Raw genomic sequence first — 21,106 nt, 5'->3', positions numbered from 1 at the left:
CTTTAATAGAGAAACACCGGTACGGACCGCAGATATAGAAACCCAATACATCTCCAAGGGTGGTACGATACGAACCGCGATAAGGCTGAATCGAATATCAGACAAGTTTTGTACCTGGATCCCTACTTACCATTGCAAGCCTTTCTCCATAGCTGGTTGGGATGCACTTTATTCCTTCCTCTATGGCTTGCTCACGCAGATCCGCCTTGTTTCCCACAAGCATGATGGGGATCTCACCTTGGGATACGTCCTAATAGATTAAGACACACACAACAGATATTTTAGTGCTCAGGGATAATGTAACAAAAGCAGTTAATAAACTGATGACATTATTCCAATGTATATTTTTTACTTCCTGTGACAGGATGATGGAGTGGTGACATCAGGAAGTAAACACACAGGCAAGGCACTACGGGTGAGTTGCGAATACGCTCTTTCTTTAATAGTCAAAATAAAATGTTTAAACAAAACAAAACAAAACACTTTACAAAAGAAAAGTATCCAAAATAAACAGACACAATGGTTCAAACAAAACAAGTACCATGCTGGTCGAAATCCAGCACGAGTAGCAATTATATTTTTATATCTTACTTCTTACATTCCTCCTCTCTGAACAACCAACCCTGATGAGCGGTTGATCCGCTCTTTATATATACATGGCCATCTCCAAATTGGTAATCACTTAATTAAATTTGGAGATGGCCACATGATGCATGCGTTTAGTTGGATGGGGAATTTTAACCCCATCCATGCTGTAAAACAATAACAACAAAACATTGTATTTTTAAACACCAAACAATACATTTAAATCATAATAATACAACACAAATACAAATAAACACAGGGGTGGGGTGTACTCAGTCACACTTCCTTTTTAATTAATTTGTAGTAAACACCCATTTATGGTCTTCTCCACGCACATCCTTATCGCCAGAACCTAAATATCATGAAAAATCACACAACAGAAACATAATTTAATGATGACACTCTTAAGTGTTTTTTTTTAAGATTCAATTGCATAAAATAATGTGATGATTTTAAGGAGTTTTTAATTCACAAGGGCTGACTGAAACAATTAACAAATTAAACATTTGTACAAATATCATTTTACTGATTTATTATGTTTCTCATAACCCACCTCAATCATGTCCATCCATTCTTGTATGTTCAGGAGACTTTTTTCATAGGTTACATCATACAATAATAAAACTCCATCCGCTCGTCTGAAATATGATTTTGCAATACTTCGAAATCTAAAACATAAACGCTGTTTTTAACAAATACTCTCAAAACGTTATTATAAAATAAATATACAGCTCGGGCCCTGTTTTGAAGCAGAAGCAATGGGGCAAAGGCGCATTTAAAACAACTGTAACGGTACTGAGTCACTCCAAGTTTGAGCCACTACTATGACTCTATACATGTTACATAACCAATAGTATAACAAAACTATGGCATCCCCACAAGTATTCCAATTGCTGGAATTTATGTACATATCTAGACACTCAAACACCCAATGCAAAACAAAAGTTTACTATCTGTTGATAGATTAGGAAAAATAAGATGTCCTTGCTTGTCCTGTTCTTTTTGTTGAAGAAGCAAAACTTATAGCAAATGAAAGCAGATCACAAGCTGAACTAGGGAATGCAATTTTTATTCATTTTTATAAATTCAGTGTTGAAATATCATTATCCACAATACTGGGTTATCAAGCCAAGTTTGGATAAAATAATGTATGATTCTCCCCAACTTTTTAAAGATTTTTCTGTAGTATAAGATTACTGAAACTGGAAAAAAGAAACTTATTGTACCTTTCCTGTCCCGCAGTATCCCACAGCTGTAAAACTATAGGTTCCCCATCAACAACCAGTGTCTTCATTTGAAAGTCAACACCTAGAAGAAAAAAAAAACACTTTTTTTTATTGCACTTAGATATATTTATTTTTGCACTAATTTCTGTTTTGAACAAAAATATATATGTATACAACTTACTGAGCTATCAATATGATAAACATGTGTCACACATATACAAAATATAAACTGCTTTGAGTCAGTTTCTTTGGTTCTCAGGTTATCAATAGTTTAACATTACACATATGATTGTCATTGTTAGAACAATAAAGTAATCCTATATATTACTTTTACTCTACAATTGATGGAGGAAAAAACAACATTTGATAGCCTGAGGTCAATTTTAATCATCTAACCCAGTGGTACTCAATTCTGGCCCTCAAGATCCATTCCAGTCCAGGGTCCGTATTCACAAAGCTGACTTAAGTCTAAGACTGGTCACAAGTCGTCAATTTGGACTTTAGTCTTATTCACAAATGAGTCTTAACGGAATTTTGGTCTTAAGTAAGGTCTTAACTTTAAGACTACCCTGAAGGAGGCTGAAGTCCAGATCTGCCATTGAAACATTTTTTTTTTCTGCCATGGCTCGACAGGTGATAGTATATGATTTATTTGATGATCATCCAGATGATTATTGCCCTAAGCAATTCTACCCTAAGACTGAATTGAGAAGCCGATACCGTTTTAATAGACAGTCAATTGAAACCCAAACAAATATTTTACATACCGATCTGTCTCCATCAACTAGCAATTCCAGCTTTGTTGCAGGTGATTTATTTATTTTTTAATTACAGTATTAAATGTTATTGCAAAGTAGATCATACCATTAACATTATAACTATAATTAGGGCTGTAAATCTACGTTTAATTTATAACAAGCAGCACCAAAAGCACGGCTTGAGAGGAATGAAGACTTTATTAGCAGAGGTAGAAACATACAAAGTAATACCTGCTCCGTTGTAGTTTTGTGTTTGTTATCTATAGCGTTTTTTTTTTTTTTTTTTTTTAATGTATTTGAAGCTTTCCACAGCTATAAAACACATCTACAACCTGTGTACCCTTTTTCGTGTGTCCTACTACTGTTTCTTCCCCTGTTTTCCCCTCTGCTTGGTTACTCCATTACCAGAAACTATATCCTGTTTCTAAAAATGCATCTCATTAAAAACCAAGAACGTTTTTCTTAGCAAATAGAAAGATAGATAAATAACTATTTTTTCAATATACTTTATTAACAAATATTCTATTAAATACAATACACATAAAAATGGCATAACATTCTGCATTGTTTTTATTGCACTCTAATTACATGTGATATATATATATATATATATAGATATAGATATATATATATATATTGTAACACAGTGGGGATGGGATTGGAGTCATCCCCGCAGTAAAATGTGTGGGTTTGTTTTTGTTTTAAGTGGGTGGGTTGAGTTTCCTGATCAATCCCATGATCCCACTCTGACACCATATGTGACAGACACGTAAGTGGGGGAGACCCAAAAACCGGAGATCCAGACAGGAGGTTCTCAAATTGTGGACCAGGTAAGTTTATTATTTACACAAAAATAAACAAACAAACAAAAATAATATGCCTAGCCCTGTTCGGGCCTAACTGACTTTCTTCTTTGTCCCTCACTACACAGTGAAATCAACAAACACCGCTCCACAAGGTCCAACACTTCCTGCGTTGCCGAGTTGACCGTTCCAGACCTCCCAGATGTGAAGGCGGCGGGCTTTCTGGTTTCCCCACCAGAAATAGTGTTCAACAACATAAAGTTTCTTTTTTAAAGTCTCTCACGTGTCCGTGTGGTTATTTTTATATTCAATCACAAAGTCACATGCCTTCGGGTTTACCTCTCACTCCCAGGATCCCTATTTGGCTTAACTTTCCCACACTGTAGCAAATTAACATTTGCGATTTCATTCACCCGCCAATTTAACTAAATGAAAAGAAAAACACATTGCATAAACTGCAGCAGTCCTGAATCACATACCCCTTTCAAGCTTGCAACAGGCTGTGGTATTCCAGTTTTATTCCAAGCAATCTGGAGTCTGTTCCCTGCGGCAACCTCCCACGAACTGCCCAGACTCCCTCAGCTTGCCTCCTTATATACCCAGGAGTCCCCGCCCATCCTGTCACTGCCACGGAGGCTCCTGGGACATGTAGTGTTTTTTTTTTTTTTTTTTTTTTTTTTTACTCTCGGACAGCCATTTTAAAAAGCGACAAAGTCTAGCTTCATCACAATATATATAATCTTAAGTAATCAATGAGAGCCTAATTACTGTAAAATAATTCAACAGGTCAATTTAATCATACGTTTAAATGTAAGTATAACAATATATTTATTAATGGAAAATTACGAAATTCTATAAGAAAATATATACATTTTACATTATTTATATTTACATGAAATAATGATTTTTCTTAAGTTCCAGTGAAGAAGCAAAATTATCAATCTGTCCCTCAGGCTACGGCTTTCTCTCGAGTGGAAGACAGTGAAGACGTTCTGCGAGGACAGAAACGCTGGTCTAAGTTAAGACCCCCCAGAAAATCGTTCTGTGAAACGGACTTAAGACTCGGTCATAACAAAGTCAGCAAAAGCAACTTAAGCCCGTTTTTGGTCTTAGACTGAAGTCAGCTTTGTGAATACAGCCCCTGGTGTTTATTTAAACCAGTACTAAATTAATTAATTGCCTCTTAGCAGCTTCAATTAACTACATTATAACCTGCTTGAAGTAAAAACCTGGACTGGACTGGATCTCGAGGGCCAGAGTTGAGTACCACTGATCTAAACAGTTATAGATCTTTATACCCCCATCCTAAAATTTAAACCTAATGTTTCATGGTCTTGTTAAGTAACGTTAATACGTTGACCCATAAATTAGCCAAGGGGGAAAAAACCTGCAGGTTAAATATAGTTCAAGGGTGGCTGTATTTAGATCCGCCAATGTGACAGAGATCGAATGACGCTTGGTGATAGATCTCCCTCCAGATCTGTGAGGGCACTAGGTAAAGGGAACAGAGTACCCTGGACTAAAAGGCATGACAATTTATTCTCGTGGGTAGGTGGAAGTCGGCCGGCTAGAACAGGGACAGAGCTACGGTACCCAAACTCAATGACCCGGATGGGAAACGGCGTGGCATCCACGTATTGGAGAAGCGGATGCGCTCGTTAACCAAGGGGTCATGAGTGAGGGTATAAAATAGGGGCGTAGCAAAGTAATCTGTTCCTTGGTAAATGGTTAAATACAACCTACAAGGAGCCTGTGTGTATTGTGCTGAAAAACCGTGAGTTTTGTCCTGTCTGTGTTAGTATCTGTTGTAACTGTCTGTTTGTTATTTTAGACTACTAAACACGATCCGGAGCTGTCGCTATTCAGCCAGCATCAAACCCGGACACCAGCACTTCCCTTTGTTCATGGAGAACTGTATTTGCACCACGAGCACTAATATCACTCACTGTTATCTGTGTTTGTGTTTTGTGTTTCGTGTGGGTGTAGTAAACTGGACTTTTGGTTGCAGGTCAAACACAGGGATTACAAATACTGAGTGATACAAGCTGCTGTATCACTCCATCATTTATTATTTACAGGTGTTTTCCTTAAGGCTCTGGACGTTGTTATTCATTTTCAATAAACACCCTTGCACCTTGAAACCATTGTCTGCCTGTTTCTGTATACACGCTGCACTGCATGCACCTGTAATCACTCACCACTTTGCCACAATACATCATTATTGGTCAACAAACAGGTTTGTCTATCCAAAAAACAGGTTTGTCTGTCCAACAAACTTACCTAGTGTGGCACTAGTGTTTCCATGGAACTCATTTTTACAAAGCCTCAGCAGGAAGCTGGACTTGCCCACGGCTGCATCTCCAGCTAAGACAACCTTGTATGCTTTCTCCGAATGAGGGTATTTGGAATTGCTATCTCTATTGTCTGCCTAAAGAAAAGAAAAGAAATTACTAAAAGAATGGGAAGAACAAAACACAAAAAACACAATAAACCCAATAACAACAAACGCCTTACTGATGGTAAACTGTTTCCAATTTATCACTACATTCTTCAGCAGCTTCCATAAAAAAAGGATGTAAGCTGTGAATGTGTCTCATTGTTGACAAGTCATGCAAAAAAGCTTTATCCCTCCTTCTTGTCATTAGTCCATACCAGGAACTTTATCTATGTGTAAAATAATGTAATTGTATGTAAAAAATAATGTGATATCTCGTAACAATTGTAAGTCGCCCTGGGTAAGGGCGTCTGCTAATAAAATAATAATAATAATAATAATAATAATAATAATAATAATAATAATAATAATATGTGGTGTTGGAGTTTTCTTCCAAGAAAATAGCTTAAAAGTTTTTTTTTTTTTTTTTTTTTTTTTGATAATCAAATGCAGAACTTCACCCTTAATGTGTCAATCCAATATCTCCATAGAACAGAATCAATGTTGGCAAGCTGTAGCATTACATCACAAGTGTCAGAAACAGATCAGTTTTATGGAGTAGTTTCAATTCAAAATACTGCATTATTTCATTATATCACAATGCTTTATAACTTTAAACACCATAGTAACCATGACCCTATCTACACACTGTAAGGAGTTATAAACTAATTTTACATTTAACCTTAAGGAGAAGTCAAAGGTCATGATCAAGGTAATTTGGCATTAATCAACTAAACCATGTTCAACTGAAGCGGTTTTAAATTTACGAACGAAACGTAGGTCTAGCGACCATCTTGTTTTACAAAAGAACACTATTTTGCCATATTTGAATTCCATTGTCCCCAAGATAATGCCTACCAAGTTAAGAGTTAGTTGGTTAAACGGTTTGCAAGCAGAAGCAGTTTGATGTTTGGGGAGCGTTTGGAGAATCTGTTGGCAGCCATTTTGATAGTAACATTTATCGCAGCAACTTCTACTTCTGTTGAAGCAGGTTTGGTTGCTGATGACATATGCGACGTTTTAGATCAATCGGTTCACTGGCTCCCAAGAAGCAGATTTTGAAAGGTTTTTCCAAAAAATGCGCCAGGCTGCCATCTTGGTTGACTCAGAAGCGCAATTTTTTTGCATGTGAACTGTAATCTACATGGGATGATACCTGCCAAGTTGATGTTATGACAATAATAATAATAATAATAATAATAATAATAATAATAATAATAATAATAATAAAAATCTTTACAATAACAATAGACTTCCCAAGCCAGATTGGAAGCCTAATAATAATAATGCAAGTTTCTGTTTTACAACAGTCAATATGACACAGAACCATGCCCCAACTAGCAAATAGTCTGTATAAACATTCCCCAAATGTTAGTCCCTCAGTTAGCATCTGAAACTCAGAAGGTGAGGTACAGAACTTGTGGTGATATGGCAGAGATGCACTTTCGTGTTGAGACGGAAGCTGAAGAATCTCTCCTGCTGATCAGTGTTGGTGGTTTCCAGTCAAGTGCTGAACTGTTGCCGTCAGAACTGTAAGCCACGTCATCATGCATCTCCGGCACCTACAAACAAACATTAGGAATTTTAGTTTCAACACAAACAAATCTGTCACTGTAAATGGACACATATATACATGAGTTCAATATGATTTCTATAGAAAAGTATGTGCTAGTTCGTGGATTTTTTTTGTTTAACTGCAGACAATTCAATGAATACAATCTTTAGTAAGTAACTGTCTATGGAACAGAAAAAAAACAATTACATTTTGAAGGTGCATTCAAAATGATTAAAAGTATTGCACTCTCTCTCTCTCTCTATATATATATATATATATATATATATATATATATACACACACACACACATTAGGACACAAGGTGGCTCTATAAATGTAGGCTTCTACAGATGTCCAGTCCCAACCTACAAACTATTCTTACACTGTATAAATAAAACTAAAGAAACAGCTTAGTTAATATAATACACTAGACAAATTAAAACTAGTTTTATTCTTACTTTTTTGTTCTGATATATCTAAACTACAATTTTGGAAAAAAGCTATAGGCTGATGTGAAAGCAGCAATTGGCCTCCATGTGAAAGGTCAGTTTGCTTTGTACATAAATAGGTTTGCCATGGAGTAAAGGTCACACATGAAAGTGAGCACAGCGTACATCTGCATCAGAAGCATCTCCCCCGAAGTTCTCTGGCGTCTCGTGTGACCTTTGGAAGTTCTTTTGAAGCCTGAACTCCACCTCAGAGTCACAGTCGTTGGAGTCTCGGAGGGTTGAGAGGCCACTGTCCAAGCAGCTCTCTGCTAGGCTCTCCACCTCACAGCTTACCCTACACATCGGGTCACACATCGCCAGCATGTCACAGTCCTCATCCATGTAGGAAGAGTGAGAGGACCTGGAGAAGTTAGATAAACTATATGAATAAGAATAGAAGAAAATATCAGGTGACACATTCGTTTCAGATCACATTGTGTGAGTAACAGTTGAAACAAATATGTGCAGATTACTTTGTCATTAATTAAAGATAATTTTATTGGAATTAAATGATATTTTAGTGGAATTAAATGTAAATGTGCACTCTTTATAGTGATGTTATAAAATCACTCATTTGAATTTTAATGTGTGTTTTCTAGATTCTAGATTGAAAAGCACAAATAAATATATATTTGTCTTTTCAGCACAGAGCTGTGTTTACCCATGGATAAAATTATTTTTCTTTTTAAAATGTTGAAGGCAAACTAACCCCTCAGATAAAAAACAAACATGTCTTACCTATCATAAAATGGAGATTGACAACCACTAAATTTCGGACTCGACTGAGAAATGGTATTTCCTGGGGAGGTGTTATGAACATGCTAGAACAGAAACAATATTAGTGTTTAAAGATAAAAATAAATTAATTTCCCTCAGGCTGTATTACCTATTTCATCTTTTTTAAAGCTTTGTTTTCATGCACATTAAGCTGCGATTCTTACCAGAGATTTATTGTATTTGCTTAAACTATTTTCCAGTGTACTTCTTAGACCATCATTGCTGTCATGGAGTGTCCTGTTAGCTGACCTTTTAAAGAATAAAGGAATGGGAAGGCATTAAGGATTTATTCAAACACAACTGAATGCCTTTTGATATTCTCAACATGTTTTCTTTGTCTAGAATTTGTTAAACTCAAAATAGGTCCAAAAAGTAAATAAAACAAAGAAAAATGATATATTCACAAAGCTTTAACTCATTTATTTCAAGAATGTTTTTAATTAAAAAATACTCAGTAAGCTGTCTTTAACAAGTCTAGAACTGTTTCATGAATATTAAAATATATTTAATTAATAAAAAAAGACTAAGAAAATATTGTTTACATAAAGCTTTATAAATAGGGCCACTAATACAGCAACAAGGTATTATAAAACATTAGGATCAGCTGGCATGCCAGAAAGCTGCGAGGTTAAAAGTCTGTGACTTCTGTGTGCTTTCTTGGTAAGCGTGTGTGTTTGGGGTATGCTGTAAAGCAGGATGTAGCAATTAAGAAAAGAGGATACACTTCAAAACACAGGTACATTTGACTACGCTGTGCTTGGACCCCTGTACTGTATAGATTAGTACAGAATTCTATGAAGTGAAGGGTAGCTTTACTGTATGAGGAATGTGCTTGGTATGCAGTACATAAAATTAGCAGTCCTTGAAAAATGAATGGTACAAAAAACAAGGATTTTTAAGTATAAGCCAGCAGAAAATAAGGATTTATAAATAGAAAGATTGAAGGAAACTTACTGAAGTATCTCTATTTGTCGGGTAAGATGATCTCTTTCATCTGTATAATCTTTTATCATTGCTTTATCCCTGAAAAGCAAAAAACAAAAAAGTCAGGTTTTGTTCCATTGGAACATAAATACAATTTAGATATAGTACCAGGGAAACTGTGAGCCTTTATTTCAGCTACCGCTACCAGTTGCCATAGAGATTAAACCCCAATGCTGTAAGCAGTGGAAATGAACAGCAGTCTTACTTTCAGGATATCCGGTGCCATTATAAAGACTTCTGAGTCCAAACTTGATTTAAACCCTTTTCCTTTTGTCTCGTCAAAACAGAAAGGCTTTGAAAACATTTTGGAATCTAAATGATATTTGTGTAGCAGCCAATTGATTCCACGCAAATAAATTAAACTGCCTTAAACCAAACATAAATACTGCAATTCAAATTACTTGCAAACACAAGTAGTTCAGTGGTTAGAGTGAAATGCTGAATACTAAGTTAAAGTATAAGTAGCTTAAGATGTCTCTGCAATTGCTTTTTTACATTTCCCTTACTATTTTGTGGTGTTTGCCATCTGAGTGGTTCTGGGTTCTGTCACCCCATACAGAGTTTTTTTTTTTTTTTTTTTTTTTGGATACCTGTCTTTACTAGACTTTTGCTTTGAGCGTATCTATATTAACAGCCTTGCTTATTCCATACAAATCATGTGACAATGTGACTTTTCAACAGTGCAAGTCCCACTTACATATACATAAACTACATACCATAAACAGAGAGAGTAGGTGTGTGACAGGAAGGACCCTGTCGCTGGTTGAGATGTGCTGCTCCTTTGGTAAATATGAAGGTTTGCCCAGAGCTGAGCTGATTGGGAGGTCCTGATTGGCTGGGAGGGTGCCCGGGGAGCTTACATCTGTTTAAGGAGGCAGAAGTGCCAACGTTCGAGGCTACTGCAATGCCATAGCTACACAGGCGGGCGAAAGCTTTTATGTTGACATCAAGGAGGAGAGTGTCCGCTCCATGGAGAGAACTACTACACGAAACCCTTCCGCTCCAAGACGGTGCTCATGAAGGCATTGCCCAGCCGAGGCCGCTTGAAGAGATCGGCGTTGCTATGAAGTTGCCGGGACTCCGGGAGCACAGAAGTAGATCAGTTTAGGGGATTTAATCCCAAACTAAGTGCAGTAAGGGTTAGTAGTGTAGCAGGTTCCTGGAGCGGGACATTCCTTTTAGTGGGACAAGCACTCTCCATTTGTGGACAAACTTTAATTTTTAGCTGTTGTTTTCTTTATTAAATCCGGCACTAGGATTACCATTGTTGGTACCCTAGCTTCGGGGCCTGTGTTGTAATTAAATCTGCGTGTTTGTGTGGCATGTTAACACCCACTGTTCTGTGTCTGATTCAGTATTATTCAGTGACAACCCATGTATGTAACATCACCAAGTTGCAAGGTGTCACGTGGTTTGAATTGAATGAGGAATGATAATCCCAGCATTTAGGAAGCTCAATGTCCAGTGAAGGTAGATTTTGAGAAACATTACAATACCTCAATATTGGAGCAACAGAAACAAGAAACACAAATTGCTGCCAGAAAAAAAATAAAAATGCAATTAAAATGATATTTGAAGCTACTTCCTTTTTAATATTAAAGCACGCCTGGTGTTAAATTTGGTGCATCTTAAAATTGACTTTATAGTAAATATATTATTCAATACAATTTATTGATGCCATTTTGTTTTTCTACTGTATGTACAGCATTTAATACAGTTTTTATCTATCTATAGTTTTTTAACTATTCAGATAAGTTATTTCAAGTCACAGTAATGTTACAAAAAAGTGAAACAATGTGAGAGTGAATTAAAGACAAAAGTAAACACTTTTGAAAATATGCCCCTGTGTTAAATATACTAGTGTATAATGTTTTTTTTTGTTGTTGTTTTTTAAATATTTAATTATAACGGCGCAATAGCACTGGCAGAGCCTTGTCTAAACTCGATTTTAAGGGGTATGTTTTCTCAGCCGTTTCAAAACAGATCGGGACGGCACTTTCATATGTTCTGTGTCTGTGTTATGGATCCTTTTTTTGTGCAAGTTTCATGAAAATCCGTGCAGTAGTTTTTAAGTTACAGAATTGCTTGGCGATTCTGTGGCGCATAAATGAAGCGAAGATGTAAAAAAAAACAAAACACTGCGCTAAAATGGTATTCTGAAGACATGTCTTGCACCGTTATAGAGCGCCTGCCCCATTGGGTCAGCATACATTTCAGGCGTGGTATCATTAATATATTTGCCGAAGCGATTCTGATGACAGCGCAGTGGGGTCCCAAACAGACAACTGAGCACTGCGTTAAGACCCGCAGAAACCAGGTTTATTTAGTGGTGCAATCAGGAATGTATAATGGGGTTCTATCTCTAACTTTAGCTATATTAAGAAATGTACAGTAATATCACAGTGTTTGACTGGGGGACTATGAAGCGAAATAACATCACTTATAAAATTATACATGACTTTCATACAACTTATTAACTTAAACATAAAAAATAAGGATTACATCTTGAAATGTATTATTATTATTATTATTATTATTATTATTATTATTATTAATAACAATAATAATAATCCTATGCATAACACTCCCCCCCCCCCCCCCCCCCCTCATATCTGGAATGGTTTGGTGAAGAATCAGCTCATCTCACTGTCCTATTGCAGTCGCTTAGGAGCGAATGAGACTGAGGTTTTGAAACAGAAGGCCATCCGTTTGCAAAAAAAAAAAAAAAGATTTGTGTAAGGCCACAGGTACCCTTTATTTGTTTGCTGCGAGTGAGTTTTATCTTTTAAATAAATGTTTAGCTTATTTTATCAACTTGATTTCTGACACCTTAGCACAGCGTTGATAAAGGTTCCCTTCACCTCTCTCACACATTATTCACACTTGTTGTTCCAGACCAGAAGCACGCTATATTCAGACCTTTCCATTATTTATCTCTCAAGGGTTTCTTACAGCTATTGTATTCTTTGATTATTTGTATGGGTTATTGTCACAAAGACGGCCAGAGTGGGTGGCGTCAGACCAGAAAAGGAATACACAGAGAGATGTGGTTTGGTATAAGCTGGGCGCGTGATCGCGCTCAGCATTTAATAAACAGAAAATAAAAGGTTTGAAACACAAAAAAACACTGGACACGGCACTTGCGCCAAAATAAAGAGACAAACAAAAACGAACACACACTAACAAACAGGGACAAACAAACACGGTGAGTAAAGCAATATTTACGTTCTTTCTTTCACTTTTTAGTTTCTCCTCTCTCTCCCGTTCTCCACTCACCGAACACCAACCCCGACTGAGTGAAAATGTGCATATTTATACTGTTGTGCTGGGATTCAATTACTAATTAATTATTCACTTGAATCCCAGCACGTGAATTAATTCTGTGCAACCCCGTGCTCACATATTACATTTAACCAGCACGTGAAGTGATTTGTGCCCTCCTCGTGCCTACATACAAATCTACACTTTTTAAATACACGTGAAACACAGACCCGTTTATATCCCGTGTACCAATCTATACACCGACATTAACATACGCACCCATACATACATACACAGAACACACAAATGCACACAGGGGCGGGGCACTTTGCCACATATACCCCCCCTTGTGCGCAGCACACATGGCCTCAACGGCCACCTCCCCCCTTAAAAACCCAGCAGTCCAGAACAAAGTCTCGGGCTGGGAAGGGAGGCTTCAGTGGGCCCTTGGCTGGCAATGCTGTCAGCACCCCTGCCGGTAGTGGCACGGCTGACAGCCTGTTGGTCCCGTCCTGCAGCGAAAAAGCTGCGGGGGCAGGTGGTCCCCCGACCTCCCCCTTCTTCGTAGCCGGCAGCTCCCTCCTGTGGGGCTCCGGCCACAAGAACTCCTGCAGCGAAACTGCTGCTGGGGAAAGTGGTCTCCAGACCTCCTCCCCCTTCTTCGTGGCCGGCAGCTCCCCTTGCTGGGGCTCCGGCCATCGTACTCCCTGCGGAGGTACGGGCAGCAGAGGCAGCTCCTGCTCCTCTGCTCCGGGCGGTGGTGGAGGCAGAGGCAGCTCCAGCTCCTCTGCTCCTGGCGGTGGTGGAGGCAGAGGCAGCTCCAGCTCCTCTGCTCCTGGCGGTGGTGGAGGCAGAGGCAGCTCCAGCTCCTCTGCTCCTTGCGGTGGTGGTGGCGGAGGCAGAGGCAGCTCCTGCTCCTCTGCTCCTTGCGGTGGTGGTGGCGGAGGCAGAGGCAGCTCCTGCTCCTCTGCTCCTGGAGGTGGTGGAGGCAGAGGCAGCTCCTGCTCCTCTGCTCCTTGCGGTGGTGGTGGCGGAGGCAGAGGCAGCTCCTGCTCCTCTGCTCCTGGAGGTGGTGGAGGCAGAGGCAGCTCCTGCTCCTCTGCTCCTGGAGGTGGTGGAGGTAGAGGTAGCTCCAGCTCCTCTGCTCCTGGCGGTGCTGGCTCCCTCTGCTGTGGCGGCTGGGCATGTGCACGCCGTGCTGCCTTCAGCAGCATAGCGAGAGGCTGCTGGGGGACACCAGCATCCTGCCCTTCTCCCCCCCAAAAATTTTCAGGGGGTTGAGCCTGTAACTCCTCCCCTTCTGGCTCTTGGGGCTGAACCAGCAGGCATTTTCCCTCTGCTGGTGGCTTGGGTCCCAGGGCTGTGGAAGCCCCGACTTGCCTCCCTTTGGGCTGTGTACGCCCCGACTCCTCCCTGTTGGGCTGTGGACGCCCCGACTCCTCCCTGTTGGGCTGTGGACGCCCCGACTCCTCCCTGTTGGGCTGTGGACGCCCCGACTCCTCCCTGTTGGGCTGTGGACGTTCGGGCTCCCCCCACTCAGGCGTAGGACGTTCGGGCTCCTCCCACTCAGGCGTAGGACGTTCGGGCTCCTCCCACTCAGGCGTAGGACGTTCGGGCTCCTCCCACTCAGGCGTAGGACGTTCGGGCTCCTCCCACTCAGGCGTAGGACGTTCGGGCTACTCCCACTCAGGCGTAGGACATTCGGGCTCCTTCCGCTTGGGCTCCTCCCATTTGGGCTGTGGATGCTCAGGCTCCTCCCATTTGGGCTGTGGAGGCAAAACCAGCAGGCATTCACCCTCTGCTGGTGGAGATGGGGACAGCAGGTACTCACCCTCTGCTGGTGGAGATGGGGACAGCAGGTACTCACCCTCTGCTGGTGGAGATGGGGACAGCAGGTACTCCTCTGCTGGTGGTCCTGCTACCTGGGCTGCTGTTCCATTTATGGTTGCCTCCAGGTAGTTGAGGACAAACTCCACACCCTCCTCCAAGGTGTTTGGGGTGTGTTCCTGCTGATATGCCTCCCATCTCTCACTGTCCATCATCCACAGGACCCGGACGACTATGGGCAGAGACTGGGCCTCCAGCCCAGCATTCTCCAGGAACCAGCCCCGCAGTTTGATGGCGTCTTCTGCCATTGATTTTTTTTTTTGTTTTGTTTTTTTCCCCCAAAACAATATTTGTAATCTTTTTTTTTTTTTTTTTTTTTTTTAATCCAGACCCCTCCTGGTCTGACGCTTGGAGGCGCGGCTATCCCACGAAGACACCACGTGTCACAAAGACGGCCAGAGTGGGTGGCGTCAGACCAGAAAAGGAATACACAGAGAGATGTGGTTTGGTATAAGCTGGGCGCGTGATCGCGCTCAGCATTTAATAAACAGAAAATAAAAGGTTTGAAACACAAAAAAACACTGGACACGGCACTTGCGCCAAAATAAAGAGACAAACAAAAACGAACACACACTAACAAACAGGGACAAACAAACACGGTGAGTAAAGCAATATTTACGTTCTTTCTTTCACTTTTTAGTTTCTCCTCTCTCTCCCGTTCTCCACTCACCGAACACCAACCCCGACTGAGTGAAAATGTGCATATTTATACTGTTGTGCTGGGATTCAATTACTAATTAATTATTCACTTGAATCCCAGCACGTGAATTAATTCTGTGCAACCCCGTGCTCACATATTACATTTAACCAGCACGTGAAGTGATTTGTGCCCTCCTCGTGCCTACATACAAATCTACACTTTTTAAATACACGTGAAACACAGACCCGTTTATATCCCGTGTACCAATCTATACACCGACATTAACATATGCACCCATACATACATACACAGAACACACAAATGCACACAGGGGCGGGGCACTTTGCCACAGTTATATACACATGTATATCTATCTCCGTATATTAATAGGAACAGAACAGTTAAATATTCTACACATGAAGTACGGAAGCGGTGCTCTCCTTTCAAGTTCAAGTTCAATTCAAGTTCAATTCAAGTTCAAGTTCAAGTTCAAGTTCAATAGTTCAAGTTCCTGTTTGTTCAAGTTCAAGTTCCGGTTCATGCTGAGTATGAAGCTGTACAATGCAGAAACGGTAACAAGAAAAATAAAAAATATTTTGCTGGAAACTTCAAAGAAACACAGACTGATAAGCTGAGATTGGTTTCTCCTACAGGTTTGTTTTTATGGATGGGAGTAAGAAAATGTGGTCACTGGTCAGATATGACAGGTGGTCACTCTTCACAGTTAAATTATAGGGGAAAAAGGGTTCAGTGGATTCTGCAAGTAGTCACTCATGGCAGGTGGTCTCTCTTCAGAGGTGGTCACTAAGGCAGGTTTTACTGTATCTAAAATGTGGTCCTACTTGAGAATGTTTGTTATAATAGTAGATAATTTTTCTAATAAAACAATAAATGGCAAACCAAAAACTTCCTTTAAGATATACAGAGGACTACAATCTAAATGGATGGATCTACTTTCCATTGCATATAAATATATATTTCTTTAAATCAGCCTTCCAGTGAAAAAAGAATGGATATTTAAACACAACTGGTACAGTAGGTGGGTTCACTTCAGACAACATGTGTAGTCATCAGTGGGTTGCTGAGGATTCAAAAGTTCTCTGAAACAGCCTAATACATATCCTTTAGAAGTTTAGAAGAGTCACTGTCATGAATGGATAAGAAAGATCTATAAAGTTCATGGATTGATTGGTTGGAAAATGCTTGTGTAGCATATTATTTGTCTCTTTTCAATCTCATGACTACGGAACCCCTAAAGGGACATGGTGTAAATTAAAAAGGGAGGCTACTATCTCGTGCACAAGACTTACTATCTCATCAGCAAGAGGTATTATAGCAAGTCATGCACACAAGATATTTTGTCCTGCACACAACTTACTATATAGTAGCCTCCCATTTTCATTTTTACACCATATACCTTTAGGGGTTCCGTACATTACTATGCCACACATACATCAAAAGTCTTTTGCAGCATATCAAACACGTGTTTTTGTGTCCTTCATAAACAAAACCAAAAGAAAAAAGAAAGAAAAAAGTTGCAATGGTTATGACAGTTGTAAATATTTGTATACTTGGAAAAGTACACAATAAATAACTTGTCTCACTCAAGATGTGTTGTTGTATTGTAATTGGCTTTTCCAATTCACATATAATTCTATGTCAACATGAAAACAACCATGGTTGTTCTGGTTTTAGACCTCACCTCACCTGCCCAGTGATGACTACACATGTTGTCTGAAGTGAACCCACCACTGTAGCAGTTAAGCAGTGTGTGCTGGAAAGCATTGTCAGAACATGGGTCAGGTACCTGACAATTTCCCATCTTTTTGGAATTGTCAGCTCTTACCGTCAAGTAAAATGTAGTGTTTGATACTCTTTAGTACTCAGTAAATTACACAAATAATTCCCAGGTCCCATGGCTCCTGAAACAAGGTGTTAGTAACTATATATCCCTGTCTAGGGGACACACAGTCATTTTCATGAAAAGGTAGGTCACAATATCCTATATCCACTGCTTGTAGAATAACACCTCAAAACAAATGCTCATGCCAAAATAAAAAACTGGTTTCCTGAGATATAACCATTAAAAATGTAATCAAATACAATGTACTGGTACCAAATCTAACTCCTCTGTTAGCAATATGCTACAGTAATACAATTCATGTATTTATTACTGAAGCGTCTCTTACTGTTCCAGGATTATACTCTGATCGGCGTATTCACATTTCAAAGAATCCAGCTCACTCTGAAGGAATGCAATGTTTGTTTGAGACTCAAGGAGTTCTCTTTTCAGTTGCTGTTTTTCCTGAAATAAAGAGACAGAGCTTTTAGTATCTCAAGAACAATTTCATGGGGTTAATTCCTAAGTCCACACAACTAATAGCACAAAAGAAAAGTCTTACCAGCGTTAATTCATTTATTTTCCTTTTCAATCCAACAACTTTGTCCTTCAGATTGATATGTTTGTATTGTTCTTCTATCTGTAAGAGAAAAAACACAATTTGTCACGTTATATAGCTGTTTTTTTTACTAGATGTGTCACTCATTGAAGAATGAACTAACTCAGCACAAAATGCTGTTTAGCCACTACGCACAATAAAGCATTACAAATGAATGTAGTGTTTCAATAGGTATAACGTCAGGTTATTATCATAACTTTGGTTCCCTGCAATAGAAATGTAACCATTACAATAAGGGTATTTACTTCCTAAAGACCCCAAAACCTGAATAAGATACATCAAAGCTGCTCGTGGGGCCTGTGTCGCAGTCTTGGCCCGTCCCCAAGGGCATAAAAGTACTGCGCTCACAGACCCCCACACCATTTTTCAGTCAGGCCCGCTGCAACCATGGATGCTACGACCTTGAAGGTTAATGGTTACATTTCTATTTCAGGGAACCAGGGTTATGATAATAACCTGACGTTATACCTATTGAAACACTACATCCATTTGTGATGCTTTATTGTGCGTTATGAGAGCCAGTGACTGTCAGAAAGGAATCTAAGCAAATAGGAGTGGTAGGCTAACAGAATACTATTACAGTTGCCTGGCTGAATAGGCATGCTTGAGGATCAAGACCCGGCACTGCTTGCTGGGGCAGGTAGCGTCCTTGGACAGGAGCGTCTGTACCAAGGCTGCAATTGAAGCCTCCACCGGTGGAAAATGGGTCAGGCCCAGCTTCTCCACATCATTATTATTATTATTATTATTTATTTCTTAGCAGACGGGCGACTTACAATTGTTACAAGATATCACATTATTTTTACATACAGTTACATTATTTTTTTACACATTATTTTTACATACAATTACCCATTTATACAGTTGGGTTTTTATTGGAGCAATCTAGGTAAAGTACCTTGCTCAAGGGTACAGCAGCAGTGTCCCCCACCTGGGATTGAACCCATGACCCTCCAGTCAAGACTCCAGAGCCCTAACCACTACTCCACACTGCACATCATGCACTCTGTATAGGGCATCCAACGACCGGGAAACAGCAGGAGCTGTAGCCGGATGATCTCAGGAAAGGATCTCAAGAAATGGACTGGGTCGGTTCGGTGACTTTAGCCCTGGGTCGGTACGGTACCGGGACGGTAGAGGTATGGAACCGGGTCAGAACCGGGTCTGTACAGGATGGTACTCGGTCGGTTCTGTATCATTTCGGTGACTTTAACACCAGGTCGGTACGGTACCAGAACGGTACAGGCACAGTACCGGTGCAATAACCTTGGTCCTGGTTTGGTATCGGTATGGTACCGGGTCGGGAACGGAGCAGGTCGGTTACCTCGGTACCGTAGATGTACTAACAGCCTTCGTAATGGTGATGCTAAAAGCAGTCACCAAAATGGCATCAAGGTACTGTGGATAAAATTACAAGAAATCAACACCTGAAGCAAATATTTTTGGTCCTGCGCTAACTGTACGTGTGCAAAGCACCACATTGCAGACCAGCCTGCGTGTAGTCTCAGTAAAAGAAACAGAAAACACAAGAGAAACTACAAAAGTAAATAATGTCTCGTAATAAAACAAGAACAACATGCAACAAAAAAACGAGAAATAATAACTAGCCAGAGCTATGCAGCCTGGAGGGAGAGCACAGGTCAGCTGACTTATGTTGATGGATCCCTTGGAAGGCGCGACTATGCATCTAGCTTTGTGTGGGGTACAATGCCATGGTGGGGCGTAACAAGCAACAGGTTGCAGTGCACAAATTATGTGTAATTAGTGAAAACTATTACAGCAATTATTTTAATATCACATACATTAACACGATAAATGCAAAATATATAGCAGATAGAGGTACAAGTACTTATCCGAACAAGGCTCGCCTGTCAGGTCAGTCTTGAAAGGAAGAATGGCGCAGACATCAAGGCAGGCCATGACTGTGTCACAGGCTCTGCAAGCAGCTTTGATATATCTTATTCAGGTTTCAGGGTCTTTAGGAGGTAAATGCCCATACAGTAATGGTTACATTTCGTACTTGAAAGGGAACTACTGTGTTTCATTCTGTGTGACCACCATTGTTTCCACACATTTACACATAGTTTAATGTATCGAGTAAAAAATCCAGGCCAAGATGCCTATCATACCCTCCTCTGCTACCTGTCCAATTTCATTAATATACAGTGCATCATTTTTTTATTTTGTGTTGTTTTTTCTCAGGCCTTTCAGTCAACTTGTGAAACCAGGTATTACAAAACTACAAACTTGCTTAGTACAGTAGTCCACATAAAGGAACACCTCCTAAGAGAACACTTCGGCTAAGAGAACAACCTTGAAACAGATTTTTCCCATTGTAAATGCTCCACCTAAAGGAACAAGAACGTCACTTAAAGAGCATCTTTTTGGCATTGTAACGGGGGATATGTTACGTGTGTGGGTCGTCACTGAAAAATACTGAGGTGGACACAAAGCATTGGGTGTTTGACACGCCGCAGAGGCATGCAGATTTAATAACAAAAGGCTGACACTAGGGTACCAGCAATGGTAGCTATAGTATCACATTTAATAAAGAAAAGAAACCAAAAAAACATACACATAAAAGTTTGCGCAAGTCTCACTAAAAGAGACGTCCAGCTCCAGGAACCTACTACACTACGAAACTCCTCTCTACACACTGTTTGGGATCAACCTTCCCTAAACGAACCTACTTCTGGGCTCCCGGCATCCCGGCATCCTCATGCCGACTCTTGCCTCTTCAAACGGCCTCGGCTGGGCAATGCCTTCACGAGCACCGTCTTGGAGTGGAAGTGTTTTGTGTAGTAGTTCTCTCCATGGAGCGGACGCCCTCCGCGATGTAAACACAGCACCTGTCTGTGTAGCATGATGGTTCAGTCGCCTTTTTGATCTCCGTGCAGCCTCCACGGGCACTGCCCCAAGCCAATTCGGACCTCTGGATCAGCTCAGCGGCAGGTTGCCTAGCAACGCATTTGCACAGAAACCAGCAACAGGGCTCTCCCTGTCACAGGCACAAATAGCAATTCGTTCAGAACTGATAAAGTGCTGTTTTGTAACCTGATAACTCATCATCATCAAACGTAAATTCAAATGTTTTATTCAATATTTTCAAAAGTGATATTTTTCGCAAGAGTGTCTTGAGGCACACTGGTTGGTTTATTCAATCATTCCAGAACCGCCATAATTTTATCATTGCCTCATTTTGTTTTTCCACGAGTGTACCTCATTTTGTTTTTCCACGAGTGTACCTCA

At 40.1% G+C, this 21,106-nt stretch overlaps 1 protein-coding gene across 4 annotated transcripts in view; it reads right to left on the bottom strand.

The window, feature by feature from the left end:
* The window catches only part of LOC117409599 (ras and EF-hand domain-containing protein-like), a 50,419-nt gene that overhangs the window by 15,569 nt on the left and 13,744 nt on the right, over nucleotides 1-21,106 (bottom strand). For 2 of the 4 annotated variants that reach the window (XM_034015878.3, XM_058996109.1), the window contains exons 5-15: nucleotides 17,801-17,878; nucleotides 17,588-17,703; nucleotides 9,581-9,649; nucleotides 8,791-8,875; nucleotides 8,588-8,670; nucleotides 7,976-8,228; nucleotides 7,225-7,368; nucleotides 5,653-5,800; nucleotides 1,812-1,893; nucleotides 1,139-1,253; nucleotides 131-250 (exon numbers count right to left, since the gene is read on the bottom strand). In XM_034015878.3, coding sequence (XP_033871769.3) covers nucleotides 131-250; nucleotides 1,139-1,253; nucleotides 1,812-1,893; nucleotides 5,653-5,800; nucleotides 7,225-7,368; nucleotides 7,976-8,228; nucleotides 8,588-8,670; nucleotides 8,791-8,875; nucleotides 9,581-9,649; nucleotides 17,588-17,703; nucleotides 17,801-17,878 — 1,293 coding nt within the window. Of the gene's footprint in view, nucleotides 1-130; nucleotides 251-285; nucleotides 938-1,138; nucleotides 1,254-1,811; nucleotides 1,894-5,652; nucleotides 5,801-7,224; nucleotides 7,369-7,975; nucleotides 8,229-8,587; nucleotides 8,671-8,790; nucleotides 8,876-9,580; nucleotides 9,650-17,587; nucleotides 17,704-17,800; nucleotides 17,879-21,106 lie in introns of those variants that run through there. The other 2 variants (XM_034015879.3, XM_058996112.1) reach the window with 2 other exon arrangements.

The sequence above is a fragment of the Acipenser ruthenus genome, chromosome 2 (assembly GCF_902713425.1).
Source record: "Acipenser ruthenus chromosome 2, fAciRut3.2 maternal haplotype, whole genome shotgun sequence".
In the NCBI taxonomy this organism is placed as follows: Eukaryota; Metazoa; Chordata; class Actinopteri; order Acipenseriformes; family Acipenseridae; genus Acipenser; species Acipenser ruthenus.
The sequence above is the reverse complement of the archived record's forward strand: the minus strand, read 5'-3'. Positions and strand labels throughout refer to the sequence as shown.